Source organism: Mesoplodon mirus, assembly GCF_964341445.2.
Source record: "Mesoplodon mirus genome assembly, chromosome: 4".
Classification (NCBI taxonomy): domain Eukaryota; kingdom Metazoa; phylum Chordata; class Mammalia; order Artiodactyla; family Ziphiidae; genus Mesoplodon; species Mesoplodon mirus.
Genome location: NC_138979.1, coordinates 73,269,389 through 73,284,047, shown reverse-complemented (window position 1 = coordinate 73,284,047; position 14,659 = coordinate 73,269,389). Strand labels below are relative to the sequence as shown.

Genomic DNA, 14,659 nt, shown 5'->3' with positions numbered 1-14,659 from the left:
CAGTGCACGGTGTATGAATGGGTAATCATGTGTCCTAGTTCAACTTCTCTGCAGTTCTGAAATTTTTCAAAATGGAAAATTATGGGGGAAGACAATAATGACAACAAAAACAGGCCTACACGTCAATTATAAAAAAAACCCAAAAAACAAAACAAAACAAAAATCTGAGACTAAAGCCCCATTCTCTTTACCCAAAATCCAGTATACCATCGACTGCCTCTCTTCATCCAGGTGAATGGAGAGAGAGGCAGACAGAGACAGAGCCTCATCTTCTTGGTTCGAAGACCAGAGCTTTGAGAGGGTGTAGCAGACCCAGCCTTTCCAATCCTGGCAAGTTAGCTAAGGGGGCGACAAAGATACGGCACATATTGCCACCTTGTGGCAAGATAAGGAAGTCTGTCTGCTGCTGCCAATTTTGAAAGCAAATTTACCCCATGTTTCTGGTGTCTTTCCCAGTTGTTACATTTTCCCATTAGTGAAGAACTAATCTTTGTTTCTCTAATTTTCTGATACGGATTTCCAGCTGCTTTAGAGAAACAAACCAAAAAGCCAATTTCCTTTCCCCAGAAACCTCATTGAGCCCCAAATTCTTTGATGATCAAGAAGAAAGAGAAAAGCCCTGCTCATACACATTTAACCAGATCTCTTTTACCACCATATGCCAGCAAACTGCTGGCCTTTCTGACCCAATCAAATGAGAAAAGCAAAGGAGATTTATTCAGAGCTTTTGGTGGCAAGTGAGTCAGCCATTGTCACTTGCATTTTGTCAGAGGAGTGGGGAAGCTTTATGGTGGATAAAGGGAAGGCTTCAGGTGTGCCCTGACTAGAGGCTGTTGACGGGGAAGCTGGAGGCAGTTAACTAGAAGGGGGGCGTCCTACATGATGGGTTAGGGGGCATATTTGCCTTTCCCTGGTTAGTCTAAGTTGGAAGCAGGGACAAAATTAGGGAAACTGTCACTTATCAATCAAGTCCTGGACATTTGGGGCCAGTTGTTACAGAAGTTATTGTTTAGCTTCCTGGATTGTTACTAGACATTGCAGTATGGCTTCTGGCAAGTTTGGCTTCCTGGACTCTTTATTATAGATAAGGGGGTTAGTTTCCTGGTAGGTTGCTGCAGGTTGTGGGTCAAAGTTCTCTTTTTTATATATGGTCTGGCCATTGTCTGTATATTCAGTCTCTCACTCTGGAAGCAGCTCATCCACAAAGCGCCCAGCGTGGTGTAAGGAGCTGCAGGCGGCAACTGCTCTAATCACAGGGAAGAGTGCCGTGAAGGGAAGTGAAAAGACCCAGGTTTGGGTCTAAGCCTTCTTCTGCAGTCTGGGGAGGCTGCTTCAAGCTTGGGTGGGCTCCTCTGTACAGAGCAGGGGCCATTGTGTTCCCCCCTGAGGGTGATAGCCCTCTAAGAGGTGATGCTAAGCCCACATGCTCCCTCTAGAGGCTGGAGAGTGAGTAGCTGTAGCTGTGCAGAGATTACCTTCGGGTTGCAGGTGCAGGAGGGCATAAGTACCTTCTCAGGGGCAACATGGTCCCAACCTCTCGGGACTCTGCTGAGATGAACAGACGGATTCACACTTGAATAAATCATTGCTTTATTTCAAGTCTGAACGAGCCCTGGGCTCATCGCTGGTGTGTGCTTTCCCCCTTTCTCCAATATCCAGGCTCTTCGTGTGAAATGGTCCCACCTCAAGCTGCCCTGGGTGGATCTGGACTGGCTCATTGACATCTCCTGCCAGATCACGGAGCTGGACCTTTCTGCCAACTGCCTGACATCTCTCCCCTCCATCATCCCCTGGGGACTCATCAACCTCCGGAAGCTGAATCTCTCAGACAACCACCTGGGGGAGCTGCCCAGCGTGAAGTCATCAGACGAAATCATCTGTTCCAGGTGGGCTCCTGCGCTGCAGCCCCTGGGGTGAGCCCTGGCCATCTGAGCCCCGGCTGCCACCACCACCCTCCTCCTGCACTGTCCTCTTCCAGCAGTCATGCTCCCTGATTGTAGTTGTTGCTTTTGAAAACAGATCTTCAGCTAAAATAAGAGAAGGAAGTTCTGCCTGCCATTATGCAAGCTCTTGGGCACAAGGTCCCACCTCTTTTCCACATGAATGCAGAAAGATCTGTCTAGTAGGGTGGCTTGTCTGGCCCACGTTTCCACTACTCGCTGGCAGCCACACAGGCCTGCTTGCCCGAGGTGCCCAGTCTTGTTCCTGCACACAGGAGTCAGAGGAAAGGGCCTGGTGGAAACAATGGTGCCCAGACAACCCAGCTTTTGGTCCACCTCCCAAGGAAAGTGGGCAGGGCCTCAGAGAAACAGTTAATTTCACAGGACTCTGGCAGCAGCCTGATGGTGTAGGCAGCTCCTGTCTCCTTTTCTGGGAGGCCTTGGGAAGAGGACCAAGCCTCCTGCTGAGGCTGCATGGGGAGAGGAAGGACCTTACCTTCACTGATGTATTGATAATCATACCTTCAAGACCGCATTCCATATGGGATTTGAGCTGATTTCAAAAGCTAAGGCTCTAAGTTAAGTAAAAAAGAATGTTAGAAAGAACTTAGGGTCAGCAGTAACTCATGGGAAAGAAGCCTGCACAAAATATTAAACAAGTGCCATGGAGTGGGTGTCTTTAACCTGGACAGACTTGAGGGTCCAATAGGTTAAAAACACTGCTCTCTGGATTTCCAATAGCTTCCAGGGCACCAGCTTGTTCTGTTATCACATATGTGAGAAAGGTTACATCCCTATTGGTCAATGAGACCAGGATCCACCAAAGAGAGATTTGGTTTTCTTTGTCTACACATGACATAGTGACAGTAATGCAATGAATAAAAATCATATTGCTGTATTTCAATGCGCATTCTTTATCCTTGTGCAAGGAGAAAAAGAAACATGTTTACAGAGAAATATGTACCCGTGATGCTTTACCTCTTTCTTCTGATGCCTTGACTTCCTTCTCCCCCAACTACAGGCTACTCGAAATTGATATTTCCAGCAACAAGTTGTCCCACCTCCCACCGGGATTCCTGCATCTCTCAAAACTTCAAAAACTGACAGCTTCAAAAAATTATTTGGAAAAATTGTTTGAAGAAGAAAATGGTATGTTTTAGCATCAGTAACCTGACTTGCTTTGTCATTTTCTTCTTGATTGGGCTGTTTTTACAGTTCATCCTTTTTTATTTTCCCCTAGCCACGAACTGGATTGGTTTGCGGAAGCTACAGGAACTCGATATTTCTGACAATAAATTGACAGAACTCCCTGCGCTTTTCCTTCATTCTTTCAAGTCACTCAATTGTCTGAATGTCTCCAGAAATAACGTGAAGGTGTTTCCAAATGCCTGGGCCTGCCCTTTGGTTAGTAACTTGCCGAAAATCGTGAAAGGAGCTGTCAGTCCACATCCATGCCAGCCTCACCGAGCTGTGGGTGCGGTGCACACCGCGTGCCCTTGGCAGCCACGCAGTGGTGTCCTGTGTTATAGACAGGCATGTTACTCAGCATCCAGCAGCTGAGGGTCTCAGGCAGGTAACTCACCCGAGAGCCAGCGCACCTGGCTCTGGGTTTGAGATTCGCACCGTAACACCCACAGGACTTTCCACAGCTACAGCCTGAACTTCTGGCCCAGGATGAGTTCTGTCCAAAAGGTGGGGTTGTTCCTTTAGGACAGCTGTAAAATAAGAATAAAGAAGAGAAGGATAGTCTGCATCCATAGTGCTGCCCATTAAATCGTGGTTTTGTCTCTTGGGAAGTTTGCATGTTAAAACAGATGGAACAGCATAAAGAATATTTGTGTTTTATTGCTGTTTGCAATAGCAAATATGGAATTTCTCCATCTCTAACATTAACATTTCTAGTTTAAGCATATTTTTGTGGGACATGGGCTCCTCTTCAGAGCACTGTCCTGAATTGTCCCATTATTTCCAAGGACAATGGGCCAGATGTTCTTGAGGGAAGGGAAAGGACCATGAGCCACCTTGGTCTCCCCAGGAAACCATTCCCATCCCTTCCTTGGAGCAAGGACGGGAAAATGGGGCAAGGATAGTCTGTAGCCTCTTAATTAGCTGAATTGTATTTATTACAGAGCCTTTTTGTAATGGTCTTGTTTTTAACATTAAATTTGGAAACAGTCTTTATCATAGACACCACGGCATTTAAAAAGCTAATTAATTCTCTTTCTCATCAAATTCCTAGAAATGCTGCAAAGCATCCAAAAATGCCTTGGAGTCTCTACCAGACAAAATGGCTGTGTTTTGGAAGAACCACCTTAAGGATGTGGACTTCTCAGAAAACACACTCAGAGAAGTTCCCCTGGGACTTTTCCAGCTTGATGTAAGTCTAATAGCACCTTATTTCTCATTTTCAGCTTTTGTAAGAAAATCACTCCACATTGCAGTGAAACCTGTGTGCTTCTTCCGAGCTTTCAAGACAAAAAAAGTTGAAAGAAAGGTTTAACTGTCAAAGTCATGCATGGTTGTGTGCAAAGAGACTGAGAGGAAATGTGCGAAATGAAACAGCTCTGGGAGGGTGGCGGGATGATGAATTTTTATCCTCCAGAATTTTCTTCAGTGATGACAGTTGAAGGCACAGCCCAGCAGCCCCTCGGACTGACCTCTGGCTCTGTTCCTTCTCGGCTCCAGGGTGAGCCCACCAGGCCTTCTGGTGTGTGAAGCCCTGGCAGCACCACAGGGCGGGGCCTTCTTGTCCCTGCCTCCCTCTCTGGAAGTGGCAGAACTGGAATTCCCGGATGTGAATTCAGGAAGTGCCTTTTACCAGAGCCGTGTGTGTGTGTGTGTGTGTGTGTGTGTGTGTGTGTACACACGTGTGTGTGTCCCAGCATGGGGCTGCCTGCTACCTTTAGGTTGTTCATACATCTGTCTGTTTTTCCCACTCCATTGGGAACCTTTGAAAGCAGAGCATGGATCCTATTCACCACTTGGTGCCCAGGGCCAGCCCCAGGTAGGAAATTCTGCATTACTCTGAAAGCATCAGTGTCAAGCCAGCACAGAGGGTGCACGACTGGGGCGGGTCACCTTCCGGGTCACTGATGCCACCTGACCCCTGTCCAGGGCATCATCTGGGCCAGCCCAAAGAGGCATCATGCTGTGCCCACCCCCCTCCTGTGGTAACACAGTGGCCTCCAGGACCTTCAGACTCATCTACTATTCCCAGGATGGGTCCACAAATAATTGTCACTCTTAAGAAACCTCAATTCTGAGAAGTACTTAGATTCCATTCTTTCTTGAATAATTGCCTCCCATTGATCTGAAGGGAAGGATCTTCTATTAATTATCCCATCTGCTCTGTTTGCTATAATTTTATGAGTTTTAAGACACTGTGAAGCCCCACACTGTTGGAATCTTTGTGACAGTGAATCGGTTATAATCATTTGGCTTCGCTTTGCCAGGGAACTGACTTTCCCTTCAGGTCTTCTGCTCCTTTGGTATTTGACATCGTCTTTGCTTCTCTCTCCCTCTGTCCCAGGCCCTCATGTTCTTGAAGTTACAAGGAAATCAGCTGGTGGCACTGCCACCTCAAGAGAAGTGGACCTGCAGACAACTCAAAACCCTGGATCTCTCTAGAAATCAATTTGGCAGGTAAGCAGGGGTCTGTCCCCAGCAAGTTCTCAAATGTGTGTGTAACCCCAGTCAACAGACGCATGGGATGGTGTCTCTACCAGCTTGCTGAATAGCCATGACAAAGTGCCATAGGCTGGGCGGCTTAAACAACAGGCATTTATTTCTCACAGTTCTGGAGGCTGGAAGTCTGAGATGGAGGTGGCGGTGGGGTTGGTGTCTCCTGAGGCCTCTCTCCTTGGCATGGAGACAGCTGCCTTCTCCCTGTGTCCTCACACGGTCTCCCTCTGTGCCTGTCTGTGTCCTTATCTCCTCTTCTTATAAGGACACCTGTCAGATTGGATCAGGGCCCATTCTCAGGACTTCATTTTAACTTGATCACCTCTTTAAAGGCCTATCTCCAGATACAGTCACATTCTGAGGTACTGGGGGTTAGGACTTCAACATATGAATGGGGGGAACACAATTCAGCCCAAAACAGTGTCCTCCCATTTCTAATTTTTAAAGGATCCTGGAGAATCTCCTCATTTTAGCCTCACCTATCATTCTGTTCAAACGTTTTTGCCAGTCACTAACCAATGTGTATAGAGATTGAATAAAAAGTACCCTCCAAGGTCTTCTAATAAAAGGGGAAAATCTGGGGATGAGCCCTGCTGGTCCTTGGGACCCTGAAGACCAGCCTTCCTGGTTCACTTGCTGCAGGCGACATCTCAGTGGAACTTATACTCCTAAGAGAATTCCCTCAGTGAACAGCGTGAAGTAACAGCCTCTGGTATGGGCGTTCCTGCCAGGCACAGAAACGCTACCACCTGCCTGAGATGGAAGAGCTCAGGGGTGGAAGCCACCAGTCCTGCCAGCTTGTTTTTTTCCGGAAAGACCTCTGAGCACAACCGGTACTGTCCATGCTTACACGTCAGCCGCAGGGGCCCAAACACCCTGCCAACGGAATTTTCTCCCTTCTCTATGTGTGGCATTGTACAGTCACAGCCAAAATAGAAATGTCTTTGCCATGCTTTCCTCAAATTTTGACTTTTTTCTCCCTACAGAAATGAAGATGCACTTAAAACAAAGCGAATTTCCTTTTTCACCACCAGAGGCCGCCAGCGTTCCGGGACAGAGGCAGGTGTGTGTGTTGCTGCTGGGAGATGAGACAGCTGGGCCGGGCCCTGCCCCTGCTCCCCTACAGGGGGATGGCCCTCCTGTTGGGCTTTCCCCTGCAGTGCCCTGTGAGAATGCCAGAGATGCCCATGCTTGACTCAGAACCCTGGGAGTACCTGTGCCCATGGCTCATGTCACACAGATGGCCTGCAAGTGTCCTGAAACCCCCTTTCCTGTTTGCAGCCAGTAAGACTAGTAGCTACTGTGTGTGGATGGCCTGCTGGGTGTGAGAACTGCCCTAGATACCTTACATGCGTCAGTCTTTCTTTAACCATCGCATGACGTATGGGTTGTGGTTTTCCATTTTGCAGATGAGAAAACTAAGCCTCCAGAGTGTCTTCAATTCAGGCTTCCCTAGCAAAGTACCACTGACTGGGTAGCTTAAACAACAGAAATATATTTTCTCACTTTTCTGGAGGCTGGAAGTCCAAGATCTGGGTGTGTCAGTTTCTGATGAGAGCCCTCTTTCTGGCTTGCAGACAGCTGCCTTCTTGCTGTGTTCTCATGTGGCAGAGAGAGAGATAGAGAGCCCTCTGGTATCTCTTCTTATAAGGACACTAACTCCATCATGGAGTCCCCACCCTCATGACCTTGTCTAAACCTGATCACCTCCCAAAGACTCCATCTCCTAATACTATCACATTGGGTGTCAGGGCTTCCACATATGGACTTGAGGGGACACCCTCAGCACAAGGGTTGACTGATGTGGTCACATGGCTACTGAGTGCAAGAGCCAGGTCTCAGCCAGCATTGTGGAATCCAGCACTGGGGCCCGGGGGCAGTACTATGAAGTCCTTACTGCCACACTATGGCATCTTGTGAGGTCCACATGGGAACACAGCCACCCTTGGCCCTGCAGGCTGTCCTGGCTGGGCTGAGATTCTGGAGGAGCTTGAGGTCTTCCTCCAAACTCATTAGAAACAGAACTTTTCCTAGGGTGTTTGTATGGTCACACAACAAGGCCAGTTCAGCAGAGAATGTTTCTAGGAAAACAGTTCTTTTTGTTCATTATCTTCTGTAAGGTACAGGGGGAGGTGTGGACCTGTCCCTCAAGTTCAGTCACCAGCCCTCTTTTTTAACCTGAAAACCAGGAGTTCTAAAGCCATCAACACTCACAGATATATCCCTCTGGATACTGTCCCATAGAACTGGAACCAATATTTAGGTTGTTTTAAGTGTAATATAACTTTTTTCTTCAGCTTGATCAATCTATATTGACAGGTGCTCTTTGAGTATAGACGGTGTGAGATGGGGATAAGAAATGCCACAGAGGCCAAGGCACATTTGCAGGAGGTGAACTAAGTAGTCTGCCTACCTGTTGCCCTTTTTTGATGAACTACTGTATACATATGATAATGCATATATCAGTCATGTAAGAGTGTTTTTACATAGGATTGAAAAAGTAACACATCATCAGTGGAACAGGGTCCAAAAATAGACCTAATATAGGAATTTAATATATGATAAAGGTGGCATTTCAATTTAGTGGGAAAAATAATGTTTTATTGTTTCAATAAATAGTGCCGGTATAACTGCTTGTCCAGCTGAAAGGGGGGAAGCACAGCACTAGATGCCCTACCTTACATCAGTTACAAACATCCCCATGCGGATGTTAGCTTGAAGCATAAAAGAAAAATAACATTTAAGAGAATAAATGTATAATTTGGGAAGACCTTTAAAAGCTAGATGGGAAATCCAGAAGTCATTAAAAAAAGAGCAAAATCTTGGGTGTTGTAAAAATGGAAAAACTTTGTTCAGTAAAAGGCATGATAAACAAAGTCATAATGCAAACAGACTGAGAGGAAATATTTGCAACAAAAATTGTTGCAACATAAATTGGCTTTAGTCCCTAATATACAAAGATGGCTTACAAATTGATTTTTTTTTTTTTAAGTCAACCCAATAGGCAGAAACTGGGCAATGGATATCAACAGTTCACAGGAAAGGAAGTCCAGATGGCCCAGAAAGAAAGGAAAGGCCCTTAACCTTGCTACCAGGGAAATGCAATTTGGAATTTCATAACTGATCCTTCTCAAAACAAAGGGCCTTAAGACTTTGTAAATTGAGTCCAGACACAGGGATTTCACTTGGAAGGAAGGAAAAGCAAACACTTTTTTCTCATGGATGCCCAAACAGGAGGGTAGGCACGAAAAGTGCTGCTATTATGGATCTCGGCCACACTTCCACCACTGTGGGTCAAGCCTCGGGGGTTGCAGTTGACTAGAAAGGTGTCTCCAGTCTAGAAATGCAGAGCATAGAGATGTGCACGAGGAGGTGCGCCCAGCACCCTGCAGGAGCAGCCACTTTCTCTCGAAACTGCCAGAGTGCAAGGCCAGAGGCACACAGTGAAAAGTGGGACAGAAACATGTACCTGTGTTCTGGAGACCCTGCTGGTGGCCGGCAGGAATGTGTCTGGAGCTAGGGGAGGGGCCACACCTCTGGGAGTTTCCCTGGCAGAGATGGATGGCGCTGTGCTGTTGGCGCATGACAAAAGCCTCTTGATTTTTTCAATTTCGAGTAGAAAGTTGAAGCCCACACCTGGTGAAAAGGAGAGACCCGCTGCAAACGCTTTTCCTCAGCAGGGTTATTGTCTCAGGCTGTTGACCTCGGGTAAGGGATTATCTATACTTGTTTGCAGACGGATAGTAAGACTCCAGGTAGATTTATGTACATTCAAGTAGTCATGTTGGCACAGTGGCCTCGTCCAAAAATAATTTGGACAGCCATTTTTATAGTAAAATTCAGACCAGCCAAGTCATAAATAGCTTATGAATAAATAATTACGGCTCATAAATACCTTGAGCTGTGCTCTGCCCAGCCCAGTTTCCAGAGTTTCCATTCTGGGCCAGGAGGTCTGTGTCAGGTGTTGCCTCTGTTTGCAGTATAAGTCCTTTATTCCAGCCGTCCGTTACTTAAAGAGGCTTCATAAACACCAAGGTGAAACTTTAAAATTGGAAAGCACAGAAGCCATTTGTTCAGAACGTGTTCTCTGGGAAGAAAGTGAGCCTTTCTTATTCTTGATGTTCTTTCCATGGGAATTAGGGCTGAAGTTGATCATTCTTTTTCATTGAAAAATAAAAGTCTTTTTGAACATTTTTCTTGTAGAACAAGGACTAGTACAAAGCTGTCTTTAAAAGTCTGTTACACATTTATTTCCATAGGGGCCATTCGCGTGGCACTAGCTGGGGAAATTTTCCAGGTGCCAATATCTGTATTCCGTTATCGTCTCTCCCAGATCATTCTCTGATACCAGGTTACCCCATTACCATTGAGACTGCAGCTACATGTGTGGAGAAAAGCCAGAGTTAAGGGAGGAGCTGTGATCAAGGGCAGAGGAACATCGTTTCAGCCCTGCAAAAGAATTCTAGCTTTCCTATCTCATGTGTCTGGCAGAGAACCAGCTGAGAGGGCTTTGAGGCAGTTGTTTTACCTTGAATTTGAGCTGAAAGGGACCCTCAGGGGTGTGCTCTCCCTGCCTTAGGAGAAAGGAGAAGGCACTTTAGAGATTCTGCTTCAATCCAACCCTCTGATTCCCATCGGTGTTCAAGCTCTCCCCACATTCTTTCTCAACTCACACACTCTGGTGCTGTGGAAACAGCAAATTTGGTGTGATTTTAATAGTAATCTCATAATTAGTCTAATTAATGAAATCACTTAAATATACTAGAGAGTTGACTTGTTTTTCAGAGAATGCCATCCTAAGAAGCATAAAAACCAAGCCCACATTATTATTTTTCAGTTAACTAGCTTTTTTAATTGAAGAAGTAATACATGTATATGGTAAACAAAATTTCTGAACTGCACCAAAGGGCATGGAGTGAATATTCAGTCTCCTAGTGTTACCAAAACAAACTCAGGTCCACTCGCCCACATGCAGTAAAGCCAATCTACTGACACCGGGTTGCAGTGAAGGAAAAGTGCAGTGTTTATTGCAGGCACCAAGCAAGGAGTCCAGGCAGCTAGTGCTCAAAAGGTCTGAACTCCCCAAAGGCTTTCAGGGAAAGGTTTCTAAAGACAGGGTGAGGGAGGGGGATTATGGGTTGTGTGATCAGCTCGTGGACATTCTCCTGATTGGTTGGTGGTGAGGTAATCGGGTGTCAACCTCATCAACCTTCTGGTTCCAACACAGTCTGGGGACTGTGTGCTTGTGGGCAGCATACAGTTAACTTCTTCCACCTCGTGGGGGATTCAGTATCTGCAAAACAGCTCAAAGGACATGACTCAGAATATTATCTATAGCTCTTGACTAAAGATCATTGACTTTGTCTAATAGCTAAACTATTATTTTGTCTTGCTTGACTGTTTTCCTTTCTTTCTGCATTTTCTCAACTTCTCTGATGAACTGTACTCTTTAGAACTTGGGGAAGCCTAAGAGGCTACAATTTTTCTACCGACAAGAGGCATGAGGAGGACATGGGGTTGGGAGGGGCTGTTCTGGGAAGGCCCCATAGGGTCCTGCTCCATTACACTAGTAATTCCCTTCTCCAGAGAAAACTATGGAATTTCATGTGTCTGTGGTAGCAACTGTGTTTGTGTCTGACATACATTGTAACATATACGCCACATGTGTATTTGTGGTGTGTATACACATGCCTATAACAGCATGTAACGTATACATATGGGTGTGCATGTGTGGTATGTGTTCACATGCCTATAACACCTTATAACATACGTGCATGCACACAACTTCATATAACATATGTATGCATGTGTGCATTGTGATGTGTGCACATAACATCACATAACATACATATGTGCACATGTGTGTGCATACGCACAACTTCATGTAACACATACATGTGTGTGGTGTGTGCACATGCACACAACATCATATAGCATGCATATGTGCATTGTAATGTGTATGCACACATGCATATAACATTCCTAAGTTCATGGGAGGGTGTTTGCTCTCATGTTTGCATATGTTTTGTGGTACACAAGTTAAGCCTTCTGGATACCTAATTCCACACCTTGCTTTTTTGATTTACCAATAGCTCTTGAGTATCTCTTCACACCCATACATGTAGACCTGCCCTGTGCTTTGTAATAGTTGTATATAATCCCATTACTCATTTAACCAACTCCCTGTGGGTGGACACATAAGCTGTCCTCTACCTTTAATATTACAAAGTGTGCCACTGAGTGTGCTTGTTCTCACATCTTTGCCATACGTGCCAGGATGTCTGTAGGACTGTTTCCTAGAATTAGAATCCCTGGATCCATGAGATGAGCACCTTATTCTGATAGACTTGTCAAAAGTGCCTTCCAGAGGTTGTACCAGGTTATACACCTCCAACGCTGTGGTGGTCCAGAATTATTTTCAAATGTACAGTCTGCTTTGCACTTCTTTGCAGCATGTGTGCTGGAATTTCCTCCCTTCTTAAGTGAGTCTTTGGAAGTCCTTTGTCTGAATGACAACCACCTGGATACAGTCCCACCCTCGGTTTGCCTACTGAAGAGCTTATCAGAACTCTACTTGGGAAAGTAAGTACACAGCCAGAGCAGTTGCACTGGCCCTTCTGGCCCAGGGAAGCAGAATGTCCTTGTGTAAACCACCTGAGGACATGGAAGCCAGGGAGAAATAATCCACCTATGTACCAAGAAGCAGCAGTTGGATTTTCAGAGCCAGGCTTAGTCAAAGAGGCGAGGGAAGGGAAGGCAGAGGTAGTGATGCAATGATGCCTTCTTTGCTATTTCACTCATTTATTATGAGAAGAACTCCTCAATCATCCATCCTTTCATTTACTAAGTACCTACTGCTGAGCACCGCTGGGGGATTCAGACAGTGTGCAAAACTTGATGAAAATATAAAATAATTCAGGTTACATTGCCTTGTCAAGAAGAGGCGGTGATCATCATTAGGATAGTGTAAATGATAGAAGAGATGGGAAAGTTGGGGGAGGGGACCCCGTTCTAAACCATGGGGATTTGCAGAAGACAGAGCTGCCATTTGTACCACTGGCTTCCCAGGGAGTAAGGCTTGGGAATTAGTATTTAAATGGAACACTTGAAATCAGGGCCCAAGATGTTGGGCTTGGGGTACAGACTGTCAGTGGCCCCCACAGGCCCCAGAGGCTGATGGGCTGCTGTGTGTGTGTTCTCCCATGGTGTGTGTGTGCCCTCAGCAATCCTGGCCTCCGAGAGCTCCCTCCTGAGCTGGGGCAGCTGGGCAACCTCTGGCAGTTGGACATTGAAGACCTGAACATCAGCAATGTGCCTGCAGAGATTAGAAAAGAAGGTAGGGCTTCCTCAGCGTCACCCCCTTGAAAAGGCACTCAAGTCCAGTTGTTAAGGATCTGGGGTGGAAACAGCTGGGGGACCTGTGGAGCCCACCTCTGGCTCCCGTGTTTGGGAAGATGCTGTAAAGTTATCCAGAACTCAATGGTTGCTGTGGACCGTTGTATTGCAATTGACCATGTGATCAAACTATCTATGACCTGTAGCAGCAAGGATGCTGTCTTTAGATCCTTGACTTTTAAACTTCACTTTTGGGGTGATTCATATCACACCTTCCCTCCATAGACCCAAGAGTCTTCTCAACTTACCCAATTAGAACACACAGAAAGTGTTCCTTCCAGATAGGACTTTGTTTCTCAAGAGATGTGAGCATGTTCCCACCTATATGTCAGCAGCAGCATCCACTCTCCCCAACTGTGATTTTGCACAGGCCCCAAAGCAGTGCTGTCTTATCTGCGTGCTCAGCTGCGGAAAGCGGAGAAGTGTAAGCAGATGAAGATGATCATCGTGGGTCCTCCGCGTCAGGGCAAGTCCACCCTCCTGGAGATCTTACAGACGGGGAGGGCCCCCCAGGTGGTGCACAGCGAGGCCGCCATCAGGACCACCAAGTGGGAGCTCCAGAGGCCGGCTGGCTCGAGAGCCAAGGTCAAGGATGGTTGGCGTGCAGAGTCCCTGTGGGAGGGAGGGAGCTTCCAGGGCCCCTTCTCTCTCCTCTCCAGAGAGCCCAGGATTTTCTTAGCCTGGTATCTGAGGCCCAGGATATTTGCAGGGGTCACTGTGTGTGTTTCAAACCAGCTCATGCCAAGGGCAGTGAATAATTTCTTAACGTGTCCTTGTAGTTTTTCTGTTATAGCTAAGCTGAGGTTCCAGGCCAACCCTGGCTGTTGGTTAGACTGCTTTGATGAGCTTTTTAAAGACAGCAGTGACCAAGCCCCAAAGACTGTGATTCAAATGGCCGGGGACAGGGCCCCTCCCCAGGGCTGAGAATGAACTACTGCTGTAGGAGTGAGATATACTAATACCTGCCCCTAACAGGAAGGCTGAGAAGGCAGCCCCAGCATGAATGCACTGTCCTCCTCAAAACCTGCTTTCACCCCAAGTTCTGAAAGGTCTAGTTTCTAAGCCCTATTTAAAATGAGTCCTTCAATGAACCTATTAATCATCCTGTTTTTCATTCAGTATGAGACAAATGAAAATTGTCTTGCACTTGAATCAGAGAAAAGAGCCTGTGGAATATTGGTGGGATGGACTATAGCACAGGTCTGAGCTATTTCTCCTGGCACAGGGGGTGAATACATGCCAATGATGCCTCCCTTACCTGTTGCCGTATTTGTGGGTACACGTAGCCACACAGCGATACAGGTGCATGGAGGCTATTTGTGGAAAGCTCAGCGACCTTGAGGCCAGAAGCTGCATGATTTTCCCCACAGCCCCCAGCACAGGGCCAGCTAGAGATCAGTTTTATTGCAGAGTCTTTCACACAAAATCACTTGAAGTCAGGGAAATCCAATTCGAGTCATGAAGCATTTAAGCTGAATGTATATGTTAATATGGACTCAGAAACTAGTTCTCTAGAGAATGGAGATCTGCCCATTAGGGCCAGATAATTAACACCAGCCCTGCCCCCTTCCCCAGAACACCCCAGGAGTGAACCTAGCTCACGCATGTCCAAAGGTTCTCGAAAGTAACCAGAATCTGTATTC

The 14,659-nt window shown here is 46.4% G+C and overlaps 1 protein-coding gene across 3 annotated transcripts in view; it reads left to right on the top strand.

Annotated features, from left to right (window-relative positions):
* LRRK1 (leucine rich repeat kinase 1) overlaps positions 1-14,659 on the top strand; it is a 123,508-nt gene that overhangs the window by 72,319 nt on the left and 36,530 nt on the right. For all 3 annotated transcript variants that reach the window (XM_082617889.1, XM_082617891.1, XM_082617890.1), the window contains exons 7-15: positions 1,660-1,886; positions 2,962-3,089; positions 3,181-3,344; positions 4,180-4,317; positions 5,470-5,582; positions 6,608-6,684; positions 12,074-12,203; positions 12,845-12,957; positions 13,387-13,601. In XM_082617889.1, the coding sequence (XP_082474015.1) occupies positions 1,660-1,886; positions 2,962-3,089; positions 3,181-3,344; positions 4,180-4,317; positions 5,470-5,582; positions 6,608-6,684; positions 12,074-12,203; positions 12,845-12,957; positions 13,387-13,601 (1,305 nt within the window). The remainder of the gene's footprint in view (positions 1-1,659; positions 1,887-2,961; positions 3,090-3,180; positions 3,345-4,179; positions 4,318-5,469; positions 5,583-6,607; positions 6,685-12,073; positions 12,204-12,844; positions 12,958-13,386; positions 13,602-14,659) is intronic.